At 42.0% G+C, this 21,329-nt stretch overlaps 1 protein-coding gene across 4 annotated transcripts in view; it reads left to right on the forward strand.

Annotated features, from left to right (window-relative positions):
* Positions 1 to 21,329, forward strand: part of RAPGEF4 (Rap guanine nucleotide exchange factor 4) — a 209,667-nt gene that overhangs the window by 159,980 nt on the left and 28,358 nt on the right. For all 4 annotated transcript variants that reach the window (XM_038751184.1, XM_038751185.1, XM_038751187.1 and 1 more), the window contains 7 exons: positions 1,391 to 1,469; positions 8,972 to 9,122; positions 10,366 to 10,454; positions 11,899 to 11,929; positions 12,115 to 12,193; positions 13,323 to 13,469; positions 15,780 to 15,877. In XM_038751184.1, coding sequence (XP_038607112.1) covers positions 1,391 to 1,469; positions 8,972 to 9,122; positions 10,366 to 10,454; positions 11,899 to 11,929; positions 12,115 to 12,193; positions 13,323 to 13,469; positions 15,780 to 15,877 — 674 coding nt within the window. The remainder of the gene's footprint in view (positions 1 to 1,390; positions 1,470 to 8,971; positions 9,123 to 10,365; positions 10,455 to 11,898; positions 11,930 to 12,114; positions 12,194 to 13,322; positions 13,470 to 15,779; positions 15,878 to 21,329) is intronic.

Below are 21,329 nucleotides of genomic sequence, written 5' to 3' on the forward strand. Positions count from 1 at the left end.
ACAAACAGGAGAACTTTTTTCTTTTTCATACAAATTTGCAAGTGGTTGGAACCTTCAGAAGCTATTACTTGCTTTTTTCTCATTTCCCATTTTTCTCCTCTCACCTCTGCCTCCCTCCAATAAATAAACCAAATCTATCTTGGAAAGTGTAGCTTCCACCAAGATTCAGAAAGACCCATAGCTATAGTTGGAAGTCTAGTATGTTTGAGCTGAATTTATAGCAAAATTTAAATGGATCAGTTTCATGGGGGAACATGGTGTCTGAAGAAATATCTGTGAGACCTTTGCTGTCCGAAGAAAATGGCCTCTTTCCTTTCAACATCTGCTCTGAAAAAGCTCTCCACTCAAAAATACTGTGGTTGATTTATTGGCCTTTGAACAATAAGGCAGTGGGCTGGCTCCTCCTTGACCACTTGGTCCTCTGCTTTAGTATTCCTGCTGGCTCTGTCCCTTTGTGTATTGGCAGCAGTGTTTCTACATTGATTTTATGAGTCAATCCTGACAAAGCATGGAAAGGGCAAGGACAACTCCGCTTTAATGTTTTCAGGGTCTTTTCCTGGAAAGCCTTGGTTCTGGATAGTTCTTAGAAGCAGGGTAATAAGGTAGTCATAGAGAAGGGCAAGGTTTCCCTCTGGTTCTGCGTCCAGTTTGTCCTGATAAATTATGCCAAGTTGAAGATATGCTTGCCATTTCTAAGCAGTAATGGATAAATGAGAGTGCAGTCCCTTTGGGTTTTTAGTGGACCTGTTTTTAAAATTAATACTAACATTCATGTAACGTACTTCATAGAGGAGCATATAATGCAGCTTTTGCACCAAGCAAAAACTTCATCTAGGATGCCATGTTGTTTTTCATTAAGATCAGGGGCTCTTCTTGCTGAGTGGGAGTACAAGGACCTCACTGAAAGAGAAAATTGAGTGGTATATTAGATTAGATCAATTTGGGCTTGGATTCCTAGATTGGCTGATGTAAATATTAAGGTATCTGAAACCTTTATGCACAGGTGAAATGAATTGGTCACCTCTCCCCAATACTCAGGTGAAAAACTGCCTCAGTTTTGGAATTTGCCACTGTCCTTTATTCTCTAGAGTCAACTCTCCTCAGATGCCAGGGTTCCCAAGGTCAGGAGGTTGTTTTCTGAGGCATTTGGCTCCTATTCCTTGAGATCCAGTGAGGCTAGGTGGTGGCAACATTGCTGGCCACTTTGGCTATGTCTATTTTGCAAATAGATGGGTTTTTCTCTCTCCAGCATAATTAATAACAGTTTCCTTTAAAAGAACCACATGGAAACAAAAATCCCTCAAGTAACTGTTGGGACAGGAACTTAAGAACCGGTTAGGCTGAGGCATTTGCAAGAACTTGATTTCTTTTTCCTTTCCTTTTCTTTCAGATTCTGTTGTAAATGACTTTGTTATGATGCACTGTGTTTTTATGCCAAATTCTCAGCTTTGCCCAGCCTTGATGACCCAATATCCTTTTAATATGATAAGCCACTGTTTCCTTTAGGACCACCCTTCAAAGGCATTTGTCAGCATTATTCTCTGTAATCCTCCAAAGGTAAGTCAGACTTCTCACTCCCCTACTGCAAGGACCGTCCTCTTAGTCTCTTGACAACTGAAATCTTAAAATTCAGAACTTCTTGACCATGACTTCAGGGCATCTTTGCCGTAAATGTGCACTATATTCCTTCATGAGTTTTCTAGTTTTCTAAGTAAGAGTAGTGCATCCATTTCCAAAAGGTCTGTTCTTTCTACTAGGCCACGATGCATAAAAGCTGTACTAAGTGCTTAAGAAGACCAAAGTTAAGTCGAGAGTGCTAGTAAAATGAGTAAAGCAGTTCACTCATTTCATGTCACAATCCAAAAACCACACTCATGAAAGCAAATATGAATGTCCAATTATTCATTGACATCCTGTGCTCTTGTCTTTGCATCACTACATTTGTTTGCACTGTTGTAACTAATTTTGTCTGTCCATATCATTGTTGCCTATTTTCACAGCTAGATTCCTGAGAAGCAATGTTGACCCAGTGGCAAGACCATGGGCCTGAGGGTCAGAGGTCCTGAGTTCTGCCACTTGCCTGCTGTGTGACTTCGGGCAAGTCAGAAAACTTCACTATGCCTCAGTTTCCTCATTTGTGAAATGGTGTTTCAGTACCTTGTCTCTCCCCTATTAAGTCTGTGAGCCCTATTTGGGACAGGGGCAAGCTGATTTTCTCTTATCTTCCCCATTGTTTAGTAGAGTGCTTGGGCACATAGTAAGCGCTTAACAAATACCATTTTTATTATCGCTACTTTTATTGTTGTTACTATTATCATGCCTTTTCATCTTGTATTGTGGAGAATCCAGAACAATGCCGCTCATCAATGGACTGGAAGTAAATAGTATCCAGTGATGTCGGCAGTAGGAAGAAATCTGAAATGAAAGGGAAGAAAATAAAGGAGAGAGAGAAAAGACATTGACACCACTAAATCTCAATTGCCTGTAAGTTTGTTCTGTTATCGAGACTCTGCACCCCTTGAATTCTCCCTGCCCTACCCCGACTCCTGCTGAATGGAAGCATTTAATTCTCCAAGCATGATACATACATGCATAGATGTGTCAGATCTAATGTAGATATATGCTTTGTGGAGACATGGAGTCTGCTTATTGGAATACATTGTGTTTGGTTTCTATGTGCATGAGACCGGAGTGTATCAGTCAGAGTTCATGAGGAGGGACATAATGAACTGACCTCAGATGTCTAGACACTATAATAATAATAATAATAATAATAATGGCATTTATTAAACGCTTACTATGTGCAGAGCACTGTTCTAAGCGCTGGGGAATTTACAAGGTGATCAGGTTGTCCCACGTGGGGCTCACAGTCTTCATCCCCATTTTACAGATGAGGGAACTGAGGCCCAGAGAAGTTAAGTGACTTGCCCAAAGTCACAATGTACATGAGAGTCTGAGGTGGCTGCCAGGTCATCTCAGAGAAAGCTTGTGAAACTCTCCTCCCCCTCCAAATTTATGTCGCCCAATCTTTCAGCCACTTCTCCCCAGTATATTGTTGTACAAAAGTAAGCATCCAACGGGCTGAGAACACATCCATGTGAAGTAAGTACTCAATAAATATGAATGAATGAATAAATGAGTGAAAGTGGGGGAATAGTTCCCTACACCACAGTGGGAACAGCAAGGATCCTGCTCAGGACAGGGCCCAGCACACGCCAACCATAATCTGAAGTGATCAGACATTTCTCTGCCATGTTCCATACACACTGCCATGTGTGGACACTACACACCCACCCAGACACACCCACCCACAAACCTTTGTAGCCATGGAAGTGAAGTATTCTTTGGCTGATGGGAAACTCTCCTTCTTTCTTGTTTAGAACGTAGTTCCCCAGGCTAGTTCCCCTCTCTGCACAGTGGCCCCTTCTGCTCTTGAAAGCCTCCCCCTGAAAGCTGTTAATTTCCCTAAAAGCCTGCTTTTATTTTTCCATTTTTTTCCATTTTACGAGGTTTTTAATTGGGCCGGGGGGGCCCGCTGGATGCCCCAGGATGCATGTTGCTTGCCTGTTTGTCGAGTCTGACTAAAACCATCCCAAGCTTATTTTGTATTAGCTGAGTAGTCAACAAATTGTCCTGGGATACCTTCAATATTTGTACAGAAAGATTCCTGCTCAGGCTCAGAAAGCCTTTTACTCTCTTTGACTGTGCCAGTCTCCTAAGAAAATGTGATGCTTATCAATCAGTCAGTCAGTGGTATTTATTGAGCTTTTTCTATGGGCAGAGCACTGTACTAAGCATTTGGGTGAGTACAGTATGATAGAGTTGGTAGATCAGATCCCTGCCCACAAGGAGCTTATACTCTAGAGGGGCAGTAAGTGGGCAGTTACATCTTGTCTGGTTAGGCTCTGTGCTGTGGAGCTGGTTCACTGTACTTTTGCACTCCTTTTTTTTATTTGTTCCTTTTTTTATGTTATTTGTTAAGCACGTACCATGTGCTTACTATGTGATGCTTGCTATGTGATACTATGTATCAAGTACTGTTCTAACCACTGGGGTAGATACAAGCTAATCAGGCCAAAAAAAGTCCCTATCCCACATAGGGCTCACAGTCTAAGTAGGAGGAATAGCAGACACTGAATTCCTGTTTTGCAGTTGAGGAAACCGAGGCACAGAGAAGCTAAGTGATTTGCTCAAGGTCACGCAGCAGACAAGTTGGAGCCAGGATTGGAACCCAGGTCCTCTGGCTCCCCATGCTTTTATCCACGAGGCCACACTGCTTCTTGTGGGTGTGCTCCCTTGCTCTGCCTTCTCATCTGCTGCTTAGAGAAGCAGCGTGGCTCAGTGGAAAGAGCCCGGGCTTTGGAGTCAGAGGCCGTGGGTTCAAATCCCGGCTCTGCCAATAGCCAGCTGTGTGACTTTGGGCAAGTCACTTAACTTCTCTGGGCCTTAGTTACCTCATCTGTAAAATGGGGATTAAGACTGTGAGCCCCCCGTGGGACAACCTGATCACCTTGTAACCTCCCCAGCGCTTAGAACAGTGCTTTGCACATAGTAAGCGCTTAATAAATGCTATCATTATTATTATTATTATCTAGAGCCAATGTAGTCAAGTAAATGGAACATGGAGTGAGGAGGAGAAGGAGTTTCTGCAGTTGTAGTTTCCAATCCTGTTGTGACCAGTTCTCTGTGTCTCCCACAGTAGAAAATCATGGAGGTGGGTCTGGTCCTATTCCACTCTCGAACAGCCCTTTTGCTAGTTAGTGTGATATGAGCCATATAAAACGCGTGTACACATAAATTTTTTGTGGTAGAGCCCTGGTAACAGCAGAGTCTGGTTCTACTGTGATAAACAAGTTAATGTGAATTTGTAGGGAATCAATGCTACTTACTGAAAATTTACTCTGTGGAGAGAACTGTACTAAGCACTTGGGAAAGTACAGTTTTGCAAGTAGAAATGGCTGAGTCGAGGTGCCATTTTAGTCCCCAATCTTTCCCCCTTTCCTTCACTCACCTCAGGCAAGACTAACCCTGAACCATTCCAGAGATGAGACTCTCTCCTGTTTAAAAAATCATCACAGAAAATCCCATATCCAGTTGGTTCCAGTGGTTAACAGTTTTCCCTGTTAATAAATTCTTCCTTGCATCTAACCTAAATCCCTCTTACTGTGATTAATACCCATGGCTTCTTATTCAGTACAGAAGGAGGTTTTCGCACTCATTTGTCTCCTGAGCCATTTGGGTAAACCCTACGCCCGTCAATGGACACCCAAGCTTCAGAGTTTGTTTTCAAACCTTCCCGGAGATGCTGTATGCAAAGCAGATTCAGAAAGTAACAACACTGAAGAGTATTAGTTTGGATGTTGATTAATGTTTTATAAATAACTGCACAATTACCATGTACTTACCGCAAAAGGTGTACATAATATTGTATTTGCTGTGGCAGACCGTAATGAATGCACTGTTTGTAATCCTAGTAGGTTTTCCCTTACTTTTACTGTGAAAATTTTAATTCATAGGACCATTACTACCTGAATTGAAGGTGCAGTGAAGGTGCAGAAAAATTACAGGTGCCTATAGCGAGTAAGATAATAACTCGGTAAAAAAATATATGAAATTAATTACAGTGTTTGAAAGGCAGAGACAACATGAGAAAAATGATTCAGTGGAGTATTAACATTGCAGTTGGAAAAGTTCAAAGATTATAAACTTCCATTACTGTGTATTCTTCCCTTCTGATCCCCAGGCCTACTGCCCCACTTCTAAAAGAACAACCTAGCTTGGTTTCTCTGGCCACATCAAATCCTTTATAAATTCTGGTAGAATTCATGTATCTGGCCTGAGCTCAAAGGCTTGTTTAGAAAACTTGACCCACTTTGAGCTTTTAGTTCTTACTGTGCCTCAAACCTCAAGAATAATTTTTCGCTTGAAAATCAAGTTTAATGCTGTATTGGTGGCAGGGAACTGTTTGCTACTTTAGCGGAACAAGGACTTTACAGTGAAGAATTTAAGATAGATGGTAGAAAAGAAATTCCCAGAACACATAGCCAAAGACAAGTTAAAAGTATTCTGAATTTTTTTTAAAGGGAAGGAGTATCGTGTATGTGTGGGATAAATCTGAGGCAGATTACTCATTACTTCTGTAATTTTTTTATTGTTTTGATTTCGGGTGAATGGGCTGAGCCAACACATTCCAGCTGCTACTGCATTTTCCAAGACTTATTAAAATAGCAGCCCAGACAAGTAGTTTTAAATTCTTGAACTTCCCCTAGTACTAACTCACTGCATCTGTGGCCTCTGCCTTTATGGGGTTTTTTCTCCTCTATAAAATGGAGGGGATAAGACTACCACCCCTCTCTCTCTGGAATGATGTGAAAAACGTTTTTCTAATGGTATTTGTTAAACGCTTACTGTGTGCCAGACACAGCTCTGAACGCTCGGGTAGCTACAAGATAATCAAGTTTGACTCAGGCCATATTCTACATGGGGCTCCCAGTTTTTAATTCCCATTTTACATATGAAGTATTGAGTATGAGTCAAAGAGAAGTTAAGTGACTCGCCCAAGGTCACACAGCAGACAAATGGTGGAGGCGGGATTAGAACACAGGTCCTCTGACTCCGAGGCCCATGCTGTTTCCAGTAGGCCATGCTGCTCCCACATTATTGCCCTTGTTACCATTGTCATTATCACCCTTATCCATCATCATTTTAATTCCATGTATAGGCGCAAGGGAAGTGAATTGAGCAGAAGAGCATGCATTTTTCCCGTTGAGGAAAATTGTTTTCCAGAGATGTAGGCTAAGGTCAGTGGTGGTTGAAGCAGCTTCCAGACAGAAATAATCGTAAGGATATTCATTTTAAAGGTGGTTCTTAATCTTATAGTAGAATTGGTTGATTGACATAATTGGTTTCTGAAAACTGTGACTTGAAATCAAAATTTGTAAGGATGAACTGGTGTTTTCATAGGAACAATGTTCCAGCTGGGAGACTGGTTCCAGAACCAAGGTGGTCTACTCGAATTGTCCATAAATGTTTACTCTGTCAATTAGCAATATTAACTTTATGGGTTTTTTATATGTTATGTATGACACATAAATAGTATAACATATTGAGTTAGAGAAGTTTCAAGGTTAATAGACATTTACTCTAGGGCTTCCTTATTGTCAGGAAACATGTCTACCAGCTCTGTTGTATTGTACTCCCCCAAGTACTTAAATATAGTGCTCTGTATTCAGTAAGTGCTCAATAAATACCATTGATTGATTGATTTACTTCATCGACCCTCTCTGAGAATCCCCCTGCCACTCCGGCAACGCTCTGCCCTCTTGACCTCTCCTGCCCTCCCTCCAAGCCGCTTCAAAATTTTACCCTCCCATGTGGCTTTAAAAGTATTTCTCCATTTCTCCAAAGTTTCTTTGTCCCTTATCCCTCCATCACCTGTGTGGCCATGGTTACTGCTCTGAAGAAGTCGGCTGTTATATGTAAAGCAATCGATCAATCATTCATTCATTCATTCAATCGCATTTATTGAGCATTTACTCGGTGTAGAGCACTGTACTAAACGCTTGGGAAAGTACAAGATGAAACCCATGTGTTGTCAGGCTGAACCGGCAATTATTTAGAAGTGTTATAAGTGCTATTCGTCCTATCTTGAAAAGTCTTAAATTGAAGACAGCCTATATTGGAAGGAGCCTTGAGGTCTGCATCGACTCTTACTACCCCAATTATATTAGCTTCATCCAAATGAAAAGGAAGCTATTTCTGTTCTTCCCAAATGTGAGATTTGGCAAGATTAGAAATCTCAGAAATTAATTTTGCTTTGAAAATGTCGTGTCCTATGAATAACTTGGGTTATTTTGGGAGAGTTGGAAGTACATGTATATATTTTCCATGAGGAAATACCCATGTAAGAAAACTGAGTGAGTGATGGACCTGTGCCTATAGGTCAACAATGCTATTTGCTAGGGCTAAGTTCTAAATTTAAGCTCAAGAAGACCAAAGCAGGTGGTGCAGCCACTTAAAAATCCAAGGCCTAATAAACATTGACTTAGTGTGCTCTAAATATAGAGTATGGTGTCATGAATTATGGTGTGGTGCTCTCTGGAAACCTCATATTCTTCCTCCCTCTCGCACTGTTTGTAAATACTCTTGTTTTCTGTTTCCCTTGTTAAATTATACAATTCTTGAGGTCAGAGTAGTTGGGTCTTGCTTCGGTTGTGTGCTCCCAAATTGTTTGCACTCAGTGGGCAGTCGATAAACACCTTTGGTTGATTGAATCTCACATGAAAAACCAAAAAAAAAATGGTATAAAAGGCCAGAAACCTGATTTTCATTGGGCCCATTTGTATTCCTTTCATGCCCTGGACATGCGGATCACTGCTGATTTTCCCAGCTACATTAATAGTCACTGTAATATGGGAGCTATGGCACTACAATTGTAATCTAACTAAAAGAAGAAATAGAGTTGTGAGTGCTAAGGAGCTAAAGACAGAAGAGTTCATCAGAAAAGAAATCATTTTCATATAAAGTACGTGTATTTTCCTTGTTTTTAGCGGGCTCGGAGCGATTTGTAGCAATACAGCCTGAACAGTTTTCTTTTTATGAATCCAGTACTCAGTTGATGAAAGCCATTTTGTAACCCATTTACATGCAGTAGACCTCGGCTTTCAGGTTCTGTCATTTAGTTTGATCATGCTTATTTATAGCCTCTTTAGAAATGTCTTTCACTGGTTTAGTCTTCAAGCGTGGCATTGCCGAGTGGAAGTTTTCCATGGCGTCTGAAAATGATTGTAGGAAACCAAAGGACTAGCCATTCTTTGACCCAGTTGTGAGCTGAACACCGTAAGTAACCTGACAGAGCTGATCCCTGTGCAGAGCAATTTAAAAATCTCTAATTTTTTCATCCAGCACCCTGCCTGGAGGTCCTGAAATGTAGGTTAAAAATTGATGACCATTTTCCTTAACTCCTTGGCACTTACCATGCTCAGCCTTCTCAGGGTAGCGAGCAGGAGAAAATGGATTATGCCCTCAACAACAAAAGGAGAGTCATCCGCCTCGTTCTGCAGTGGGCTGCTTTGTATGGAGACTTGCTACAAGAGGATGAAGTGGCAATGGCCTTTCTGGAGGTTGGTGGGAACTGTTGTTTCTGTTCGTCACGATTCTGCAGCATGGTTACACGAGGGTTGGTCCAGACACAACAGTTATCGTCCACCCATTTTGCAAATATTAATTTCCGATTCTCATTTCAGGTAATGAGTCATTTTAGGTAAAGCGTTATGACCCCACCGCTCAAATATAATTCAACCGACCAAGACTCATGTAGGCAGAAGACTAATTCTCCACGTTTGCTCCTTGTGGGCAGAAATTGTGTCTACCAGCACTATTGTATGGTATTTTCTCAAGAGCGTAATACAGTGTTGTCCATACAGTACGTGCTCAGTAAATACCAGTGATTGATTGATTTGTGGAGTACCAGTCTTCCCCTGCCAACGCACCTGCATGCCTTTTGCAAAGAAAGAATCACTGCAGCCTGTTCAACCCCTCTACACTGGGGTGTGCATGGATGGCAGATCAACAGCAGACCCACTCCCTCCCCCACCCCAGGTAGCACTGGGGACAGAATATGTTGTCAAATACTTGCCACTCTTCCCTCCCATTTAAGTCCAAAGTGGACAACATGACTCTGACTTAGTTCTTCCTGAGATTTGTGGGGTGGTTTGGTACTTAAAAAATATAGTAACTGGATTGGGGTTGGTGCACCTGTGATTTTATGTTCTAATATCTTGAGAGTAAAAGTATTGAAAGTCTACTATTCTGTACAATTGGGGTGAACCATCAGATGAGTTCAGTAGCAGTACTGACCACATCATCATCAATCGTATTTATTGAGCGCTTACTGTGTGCAGAGCACTGTACTAAGTGCTTGGAAAGTACAAATTGGCAACATATAGAGACAGTCCCTACCCAACAGGGGACCACATCTTCATGATGTTAGGTTTTAAAAGTACAATTCTGGAAATAAAAGTGCAAAATTTCTCAAAGACGTGATCCTAAATTGTAGACCCTATGATGTGCCTTTCTAACATCTCTAACTCTCAAATGCAACTCAGTAAACTATTAAAGCATCATGTATTTATGGCACAGAAACCTTCAAGATACTGAAACAGACTTGGTTTATACCAAAGGGCCTTTCATATCCATACCTCTCAAGAAAAACACATCTGAAAGGACCAGGAGTAGGTTTTCTCTTTAATACATTTAGCTCTAGCCCCTCAGCAAACCAGACTTGTGATCACAACTACCCCCTTATTCATCACAAAACAGTACTTTTAATATTGTTGTTAAAAGTGTGATCTTTACCGATTTCAGGAGTTTTATGTATCTGTATCAGATGACACCCGGATAATTGCATCCCTCAAAGAGCAACTTCCAGAGTTGGAGAGAACAGTCAAGCAAATGTAAGAGAGGACTTGGATGTTTTGCAGGAAGTTTTGATTTCCTTTTTTAAGGGGATTAAGTATTGACACTCAGTTAACTCCTCCCTAGCTGTTTGAAAAATGTGTAAACTCTAATCATTTTAGTAACAAAGAGTTCTTCTTAGGGAAGATGAATGGATGAATCCTCAGCTGGAATTTAAGACAAAAGGAAGATCAGGGTTTTATTTAACCAGTCAGGCCATGCTAGAATGCTACCACGCCTGATTCCTAGGAGTAAAAGCGCTAACTCCTGCTCAAGATGAGACAGATGTCTGATTCCTTCTGGTTTCGGTAAATTTTGGCCATAGGATGTTCAGTACAGAAATTAGTGGGGGAAGTGCACCCTCTAATATTTGCACTACCAAATAATAACTTGGGCTTAAAGACAAGAAGCAGTGTAGCCTAGTGGAAAGAGCATGGTCCTGGGAGTCAGAGGACCTGGGTTCTAATTAATAATAATAATAATGATGGCATTTGGTATGCGCTTATTATGTGCAAAAAGCACTGTTCTAAGCGCCGCCACTTGTCTGCTGTGTGACTTTGGGCAAGTCACTTAACTTCTCTATGCCTTAGTTCCCTCATCATGGGAACTAAGTGTGGGTTCTGATGATCTTATATGTACCCCAGCACTTTGTACAGTTCTTGGCACATTGTAAGCACTTAACAAATACCGCAATCATTACTACTACTAGTGTTGTTATTATTGTTGTTGTTGTTATTATTATGGCCTTAGTTACTGGATGATTTAAGCCCAAAATGCTATAGCTGTAACTAAAGCTATTTTGGGAGCTGAAATATTCGATTAAAATAAAGCCAAAGAGTACTATTTGGTCTTGATTTATAGGGAAAATTTTCTAGTATAAGCTCAGCCAAAGGCACCTACTTGTAAGATATTTGAGTTCCATTATTTTTAAGCTCCTCAAGCATGGGAATCTATTCTGTTCCTTTTACATTCTCCCCCCAGTGCCCAATAGAATGCCTTTCAATAACTCTATCGTGATAATGGTGATAAAAACGTCACCTATTGCTGATTATCTCACTCCTGGGTATTGAAGTCGGCTTCACATGGGACATACGTAATTGTCAAATGCTGTAGTTGGACAGCATGTTGAATTCTTAACACTGAAAAAAATGGTGGAGGGACTTGTAGACTTGAGTGTGTTCAGGCTTGGGTTTCCCTTACAGTCTTGTGACCATAGGCATATTATCACTTTCTCCTCCTTCGTTCCTTCCCAGACTGTAGTAGCCTTGGTTTTCCAATGGGAATTTTCATTTTCTTATTCTAACTGCCTGCACTGAAGTATTTTGAAATGGAATTACATTGCGTAAAATCAATGCTATGTGAAAATGAAGTTCAGTGATACCAATTTAAAACAATCTTCTTTATCAAAGATATTAAACAATGTGTTTTACATCCTTGTTGTAGTTCAGAAGACTCTAAGGCCCCCCAGAAGAAGGTGAGTGGCAAATTATTACTCTCCAACAGAGATTAACTGGGTTTTTTTGTTCATGTTGAATGTTTTTAAAAAATGAGACTGAAAACGATTATTACATTTGTTACGTGGATCAGTTTCATTCCCAGATTTGTGAGGACCCCAAGCATCAGCCCACTGGCTTTCACCATTGTTCTTTCTTTCTGCAGCACAAAGTTCTTCTGCAACAGTTCAATACAGGAGAAGAGAGAGCCCAGAAACGCCAACCAGTCCGGGGGTCCGATGAAAGTGAGCATACGTGGGGAGGGGAATAATAATAATAATAGTGGCATTTATTAAGCGCTTCCTATGTGCAAAGCACTGTTCTAAGTGCTGGGGAGGTTACAAGGTGATCAGGTTGTCCCACAGGGGTCTCACAGTATTCATCCCCAGTTTACAGATGAGGGAACTGAGGCCCAGAGAAGTTAAGTGACTTGCCCAAAGTCACACAGCTGACAAGTGGTGGAAAGGGGAAGGCATCCCTTCACTCTGGGGAGAGTCACCCAGTTCAGGATGGAATCTTCACTCCTGGAATTCTGACTGGGAAATGCCTCCCCATCATCCAGCTGGTCTAGGTGATGTGGAGATCTCCACTGTGTGGAGATGAGACTTTCAGTCAGTCAATTATAATTATCAAGCACTTACTGTGTGCAGAGCACTGTACTCAACACTTGGGAGAGTACAATGTAATAAAGTTTGTAGATACATTCCCTGCCCACAACGAGTTTACAGTCTAGAAGGGAAGACAGACATTAAGCTAAATTACGGTTATCAGTGAACATAAGTGCTGTAGGGCTGAAGGTGGGGTGGTTAAAGGGTACAAATTCAAGTGCAAGGGCAATGCAGAGGGGAGAGGGAATAGGGGAAATGAGGGTTTAGGTGGGGAAGTCTTCTTGGAGCAGATGTGATTTCAGTAAGGCCCTGTTGGATGTGAAGTGGGAGGGAGTTCCAGGCCAGAAGAAGGACATGGGCAAGGAGTCAGGGGTGAGGTAGATGAGATTGGGGAACAGTGAATAGGTCGGTGTTAGAGGAGAGAAGTGAGTGTGCTGGATCATAGTAGGAAATCAGCAAGGTAAGATAAGACGGGGCAAGGTGATTGAATGCTTTAAAGCCAATGGAAAGCCGTTTCTGTTTTACCTGGAGCTGGATGGATAACCACTGGAGGTTCTTGAGGAGTGGAGAAACATGGACTTTTTTTTAGAAAAATGATCCAGGTAGCAGAGCGAAGTATGGACAGGATGGGGAGGGACCAGGCAGGGAGTCAGCAAAGAGGCTGATGGTCAGGGTAAATGAGTTTGGGAATAATGCAAACTTTGTGAGCTGTATGATTTTTGTCATTCCAGTTGACTGATTTACAGTATTTCTCTCCTGTTATCAGTCCTCTTTAAGGTTTACTGTATTGATCACACCTACACAACTATTCGGGTGCCAGTGTCAGCATCTGTGAAGGAAGTAATCGGTGCTGTAGCAGACAAACTGGGCTCTGGAGAAGGACTGATAATTGTCAAGATGAGTTCTGGAGGAGGTAGAGTATTGGAACCACATCTTAAGTTGTTTGATAATAAAGTGAACAACCCCTCTTCCCAGCTGTTAAGGTTTAAGAAACGCTTTCCGTGGTCACGTAGATTGATGAGCCAATTTGGGAGGCCGTCTGTTGGCCGTGAAACTAGGTACCAAGGGAAAAAGAATTGCGGTTAGCGATGCTCACGGCAAAGATGCCGACCTGACATTGTGTGTCAAAATGTTTTGTCTATGTCTCTGTCTTTGTAAGCAGCAATTCCATAGCTTCTTCATCCCTTTTTCCTTTTTTACTATATGGTGCTTAAGCTCTTACTATGTGCCAAGCACTGTGCCAAGTGCTGGGGTAGATACAAGAGAGTCAGGTTGGACATAGTCCATATTCCAGATTGGGCTCACAGTCTTAATCCTCATTTTACAGATGAGGTAACTGAGGCCCAGAGAAGTTCAGTGACTTGCCCAAGGTCACCCAGCGGGCAGTTGGCGGAGCCAGGATTAGGACCCAGTTCCTCAGACTCCCTGGGCCATGGTCTATCCACTAGGCAACACTGCTTCCTCTGACCTTAAAGGAGTTATAGCTCCTTTACTCTCAACAGTCCTCCATCTCACCTCACCATTTGACACCCGTCATTATCAACAGTTCTAAAAGGCTGGGTGAGAGGGAGTACTGAGGGAAATGTCCAATAAAGAGCAGGGGTTAGCTAGTAGCATCTGCATGGCCAATAGTTTGCAGCCACCGCAAGGAGGATTGGAGTATGTAGGAGTTATTCAGGTATCCCCAGGTGGTCTGTGGGGGTCAGCTGCGTGTTTTGCACTTCTCCAGAGGACCAAATGAGGGAAGCAGCCACACCTCATTCCTGTCCCGAGCCCCTCCCTCAGCAAAGCAACACAGGCATCACCCATCCCCAAGAGCCTTGCTCCTGGAAGATCCAACCCAACAGCCTGAAATGTCCAGACTTTTCCTGCTGGCTGACGGTGGTGGCCTAATCCTCCGGTGGGGGCTCAGAGCTGGCGGCGTTTGTCTTTCCCTTGACCAGTCTGGGAATCTGAACCCTGTTTGGCAAGCACTGGTCCATGGTATTCCCTGGATTTTCTCTTTTCAGAGGGTAACAATAATAATAATAATGGCTGGAGAGGTTACAAGGTGATCAGGTTGTCCCACAGGGGGCTCACAGTCTGAATCCCCATTTTACAGATGAGGTCACTGAGGCCCAGAGAAGTGAAGTGATGTGCCCAAAGTTACACAGCTGACAGTTGGCGGAGCTGGGATTTGAACCATCATCATCATCATCATCATCAATCGTATTTATCGAGCGCTTACTGTGTGCAGAGCACTGTACTAAGCGCTTGGGAAGTACAAGTTGGCAACATATAGAGACAGTCCCTACCCAACAGTGGGCTCACAGTCTAAAAGGGGAACCCATGACCTCTGACTCCAAAGCCAGGGCTCTTTCCACTGAGCCACGCTGCTTCTCAATAGATTCTCGTATTGAGTGCTTACTGTTTGCAAAGCACTGTATTAAATGCCTGAGAGTGTACGATGCAACAGTAAGCGGACACATTCCCTGCCCACAACAAGCTTGCTGTCTAGAGGGGGAGTCAGACATTAATATAAATAAATTACAGATATGTACATATCTCCTGCCACAAAGTGTCCCTTGTTGGCCACCAGAGACTCAGTCCACAACCCAATCTTGTCAAGGTCTTCCCGTCCTCCAGGCTCGCTCCCCTGTGTTCTTGGCTCTCTAAAATCGGTTTGCTTTCTGGGCAGGTGATCTCCAACACGTTCTTGGTTTGTCAAATGTTTTCAACTATTTGGTAAAAGCAGGCTGGGCGCCCAGGCTTTTTCCCTATGTTCTTTAAAAGCGTGTAATCAAAAGGAAACAATCCATCTGTTTGCAGACCAATTGCACTTATATTGTAAAAGTATGGCTTCTAAAGTTCCTTGGTATCCCGGGCACCTCTTCAGCTTTTGAAAGCTTTTCCCCTTGGGAATAAATCCCATGCATTGTTACTAACTGAAAACACAACTTGATATTTAAATGCCAAGGATACTTTATGTATCTGATTATTATTGCTGCAAAGAATTGGGTGAATTGAACCTTTGATATTTCCACCCCGTCTTTGAGGTTATTTTTGATGGTTTCTTGATCTCTTTGTGCTTGCTTGAATGGCGTGTCTTTTTTAAACAGTGTATCCTTTTTGTGCCGTATTTTATTTTGTCGCTGTGCATATTCAGTAATTTGCAGAGCTGGTAATTTTGTTGGCATGATTAGGACGCGTTGCCAACAAATTCCTTTTGCTTTTATTTTCACAGAAAAGGTGGTGCTCAAACCTAACGATGTTTCAGTATTTACAACTCTTACTGTTAATGGACGCCTGTTTGCTTGCCCACGAGAACAGTTTGATTCACTGGTATGTACAGATTTTTTTTTTCTCAGAATAGCATCTCTTCCTCTTCTTCCTCATTGTCATTGTGACCTTCATCATCCTCTCAAATTAGAATGATCATTCGAGGTGTAACTCACAATTACATTTGACCAGATCATTAGGAAGCCTGGATGTGACTTAGTCTTTCCTTTCATCAGACAGGCTTATTTTAAATATAAGGTAGACATTTAGATACTCCAGGGCTATAGTCCACTTTGGAAACTATCTAAAGAAACTGTCTTTATCGTTTTTACTATTATTATTTCCTAAGTCATGAAAAAAATCCGTCTCTCAAAGGTGCCAACTCTGTAGGGCACAGGGGTAGGGTTCCCCGGCAGGTATCATCATCATCATCATCAATCGTATTTATTGAGCGCTTACTGTGTGCCGAGCACTGTACTAAGCGCTTGGGAAGTACAAGTTGGCAACATATAGAGACAGTCCCTACCCAACAGTGGGCTCACAGTCTAAAGGTCCCGATGTGGTATTGCTTCCCCCAGGGCTTTGGGGGGCTGGATAACTGCTCACTCAGCCCAAGTCTCCGACAAGATGTAAAATCTCCCTGAATGGGCTGAAAAAACCCCAAATGGGCTCTTTCTGCCCAGTGAGCTCTTTGCAGAGTGCTCACCCTTCCCAACCCAGTCTCCTTGCTCTCCTTTCTAAAACTCCCACTCTCTTTCGACCCCTCTTGATCCTCCCAGTGGACTCTTGTGTCCTCAGACCTGTTTGGTGGAACTTTCACCCAGATTGATAGAGCTGTGAGACTGAGTCAAGATTTGCCATATTTAGAAGAGGTTTTTTTTTTTCCTAAAGGGGGTGTTGACCATCTAACAGAGTTGTAGTCTTTTTGAACACTTAATACGGAATCTGGGAAGATCTAAGAAAGGTCTGTCCAGAAAATGCCCCCAAATTAAGTAGCTTTGTAGATACTGAGCCCCTTTCTTCCTCTCCCCCTCGTCCCCGTCTCCATCCCCCCCATCTTACCTCCTTCCCGTCCCCACAGCACCTGTATATATGTATATATGTTTGTACATATTTATTCCTCTATTTATTTATTTATTTATTTTGCTTGTACATATCTATTCTATTTATTTTATTTTGTTAGTATGTTTGGTTTTGTTCTCTGTCTCCCCCTTTTAGACTGTGAGCCCACTGTTGGGTAGGGACTGTCTCTATATGTTGCCAATTTGTACTTCCCAAGCGCTTAGTACAGTGCTCTGCACATAGTAAGCGCTCAATAAATGCGATTGATGATGATGATGAAACGTGCTGTAAACTGATGTGGTGATTATCATCATTAATAAGTATTTTAATGAGCTCCAACAGGCTGCTTAGCATTCATTATGCCTGGAAACTCCTCCTCAAAAAAAACAAACAAAAACAACCCAACATGGAAACCAGTACAACTCAACTGAGATTTTGGTTTATAATTTAACTAAAGTATCTTGTTTATCTGGGAGCATTCGCAAGATACTTAGCTAATGAAGCAGCCTAGCAAAGAACCAAAATTTAACAGGCCACCGAATGTTTTACACCCTCTCCCCAGCAAGTATACTGGCATTAGATTATTAAAATCAGCATTTTTCCTCTTTATGTGGTGTAAAGTCTTTCACGTCTTTAGCAGTATGCACAAGACTCTTTCTAAGGCTGCTGTGAGGAATTAAAAAACACCTAGGCTCAGTGCCTCAATATGAAGCAACTTCTACTCATGTGGGTGATTTGATCCAGTCCCTTGGCGTTTACCTGTCACGAAGTGAATAGCAGAATAGTAACATTTATCTAAATAGAACCATTCAGCCTTTGGGTTTCTATGGAGAGATAACCAGCACATACTATTTTTTGCTGTTTCTGCTGTGCTCTAACAGGTTGTTTCTTGCTCTGAGTTCCTGGAAAAAAATATGGCTTAGCTGACAAAGAACTTGGGAACAAAAGCCACAAAGCGATCAGGGTCTGTTCCTAGCACTCCCTCACTTGTCTTTCAAATTCAAAATAGATTCAGCTTTCTACGGTTATAATAATAATAATGATGGAATTTGTTGAGCGCTTACTATGTGCCAAGCACTGTTCTAAGCGCTGGGATAGATACAAGGTAATCAGATTGTCCCACGTGGGGCTCACAGTCTTAATCCCCATTTTACAGATGTGGTTACTGTGGCCTGGAGAAGGGAAGTGACTTGCCCATTTCACACAGCTGATATGTGGCGGAGCCGGGATTAGAATCCATGAACCTCTGACTCCCAAGCCTGTGCTCTTTCCACTAAGCCACGCTGGGGAAGGAAGGGAAAGAAGAGAAGGAAGGAAGAGATAAGACAGAATTTGGAGGAAGACAACTGGTCTCTGGGGGATAGTAAAAAATTTAGGTAAATCTTATGATTGGCCAGCATATAGTCAATGTGGAAAGTTTCCACGCGGCATTACCTAGACAGCGGGGCTGCTCTTGGTGATCAGAAAGCTGGGAAGGGATGGCTGAAGGAAGTAACGGGGTATTTTAGTTTTATTCCACTACAGGTAGGCGGCCCACCTGGCAATTTCCTGGAGAGAGTGGGATTTGCCTATCTGAAGAGGAAGTAAGCAGTCATGATTGGAGTTGTAGGTCTGGGAATCACCCTTCTGTCCTGCCCTGCCACTAGATAGCCTTCTAACAAATGACCAGCACCTTAGTCGAGCTGGAAACCCCCACATTGGCATTCTCGTATGTTTTCTGAGGTGCACTGACCCACCTTTAGGGATTGACCCTTCTGGGAGTATGCGGGTGCTCAGGGGAAGGTCTTAGAGCAGGAAAAGACAGCCAAGAAGCAATGTAGCCTAATGGAAAGACCACGGATTTGGGAGTCAGAAGGACCCGGATTCTAATCCTGGCTCTGCCACTTGCCTGCTGGGTGACCTTGGGCAAGTCACTTCTTTCTCTGTGCCTTAGTTACCTCATCTTAAAAATGGGGATTAAAACCGTGAGCCCCTTGTGGGACATGGAGTGTGGCCAACCTGATTAGCTTTTATATATCCCAATGCTTAGTACAGTGCCTGGTCCATTGCAAGTGCTTAACAAATACCTCAAAGAAAAAGAAAGAAAGAAAATGCAAACTTCACAAAACTGCCTCTTCTCTGAATAAACTTAGCTGGGGGATTGAGGTTGCCACTGTTTCTTCAGCTTGAGTCTGAATTTTAGAGGCCATTTTATGCATTAGAAACCAAGTGACTTACAGTGGTGTGGGAATTTTTAGTAAACATATTGGTTTCCACTCCAAGATAAGCTACTTCCCTAACTGTTTTTGAGAGTGTCCTCCCCAGGACCATTTGTTAGCAATTATAGCTGCGATGCATTGGTCTGTCCTGACATTTTTAAGTCAATCATTTGTTTATTAATTGAGCACTTACTTTTTAAGGTAGTTGTTCAGGACTTACTCTACGTTAAGCACTGTTTAAGCTCTGGAGTAACTACAAGTTAATCAGATGAGTCACAGTCCCCATCCCACATGGGGCTCACAGCCTAAGTAGAAAGGAGAACAGGTATTGAATCTCTGTTTTGCAGTTGAGGAAGCTGAGGCAGAGAGATGTTAAGTGACTTACCCAAAGTCACCCAGCAGGGAAGTGTCAGAGGCAGGTTTAGAAGCCGGGTCCTCCGGCTCCCAGGCCCATGGTTTATCTACTATGCCAAGTTGCGTCTTATGCTGCTTGTTCTTTGCGGAGTATTGCGCTAAACGCTTGATCGAATGCAAGAGAGTTAGTAGGCACAATTCATGCACCGGAACCTATTTGCTGAATAAATACTATAAACAAAAGGGAATTTAAAAGGAGAAAGTAATAAATGAATTTTGCTGCCCTCTCCTGGAAATTGAAACTATAAAAAAAAAAACAGTTGAACTTGCATTATGGTAGATTTACAATGCACAAGTATATAGGAATTTTAGATGATAATGATTCTTGTCCAAAAGTGTCAAATAGCTTACCGCTTACACAAGGAATGGACCGTCTCCAAACCCGTTAGTGATGATGATGGCATTTTTTTAAGTGCGTACTATGTGCCAAGCACTGTTTTAAGTGCTGGAGGAAAAGATTAACCGAGAATGGTTTAAGCTATAATTTATTCATTAATCAATCAATCAATCAATCATATTTATTGAGCGCTTACTGTGTGCAGAGCACTGTACTAAGCGCTTGGGAAGTACAAGTTGGCAACATATAGAGACAGTCCCTACCCAACAGTGGGCTCACAGTCTAAAAGAACTTTATGATCTTCATGATCTTTATCAAGCGCTTAGTACAGTGCTCTGCACACAGTAAGCGCTTAATAAATATGATTGAATGAATGAATGAATGACATAGAATGTACTGCTGTTAGTGCTTCCAAAATGGTGGGATGTTCCCTATTTCAAAGCTTGGGTGATTGAAAGGAGTTTATTCTTCTTGCAAACTCATGGTTTAATCACATTAATGTTAATGGGAAATATGTAATCTCCAAGGAGAAGCTAGATCCTCTTTCACTAAGTGTAAATTTGGTGAGAAAAGTTCTTAGGACTTTCTAAGAAACTGAAATATTTTGAAGGTTATTTGAAGAGAAATATGGAACAGGGTAATTTTGCCTTATGGTATGCCAGCCATAGTTTTTAATAATGGTTGTTGAATTTGAAACAGGTAAAACTGGGACGTCTCCTCAATCATTTTCAATGCTTTAATTGATTTTGTGCCATGTTCATTCATTCATTCAATCGTATTGAGCGCTTACTGTGTGCAGAGCACTGTACTAAGTGCTTGGGAAGTACAAATTGGCAACATATAGAGACGGTCCTTACTCAACAGCGGGCTCACAGTCTAGAAGGGGGAGACAGACAACAAAACAAAACACATTAACAAAATAAAATAAATAGAATAGTAAATATGTACAAGTAAAATAGAGTAATAAATCTGTACAAACATATATACAGGTGCTGTGGGGAGGGGAAGGATGTAGGGCGGGGGGATAGGGAGGGGGAGAGTACTCCTTGCAGCTAAGGGCCCTACAATGCGCCAGTTTATTGTTGTATTATCCTCTCCCAAGTGCTTAGTACAGTGCTCTGCACCATAAGCACTCAATAAAGCACTCATATCTTGCAGGTGTCAGGGGTCTGAATTACAGCAATTCCCATTCCGCTGCTGGTTGCACAGAGCAAATCTTATTGTGAAATCTCACTGCATTTCATTTTTATATCACCTAAGACTGGCTTATTTTTCATTAATCACTAGTTTAATTGTGCTCACATCAATTGCTGCTGCACAAAGGAAGATAATATAGCTATTCTTTCTGCATTCATGTTGTAGAAAAACCACTCGGGATAATTAACCATGCAGTGCACCTCAGAAAACATATGAGAATACTAGTGTGGGGGTTTCCAGCTCCACTAAGGCACTGGTCATTTATTAGACTATCTAGTGGCAGGGCAGGACAAAAGGGGGATTCTCA

This window comes from Tachyglossus aculeatus, chromosome 9, assembly GCF_015852505.1.
Source record: "Tachyglossus aculeatus isolate mTacAcu1 chromosome 9, mTacAcu1.pri, whole genome shotgun sequence".
NCBI lineage: Eukaryota > Metazoa > Chordata > Mammalia > Monotremata > Tachyglossidae > Tachyglossus > Tachyglossus aculeatus.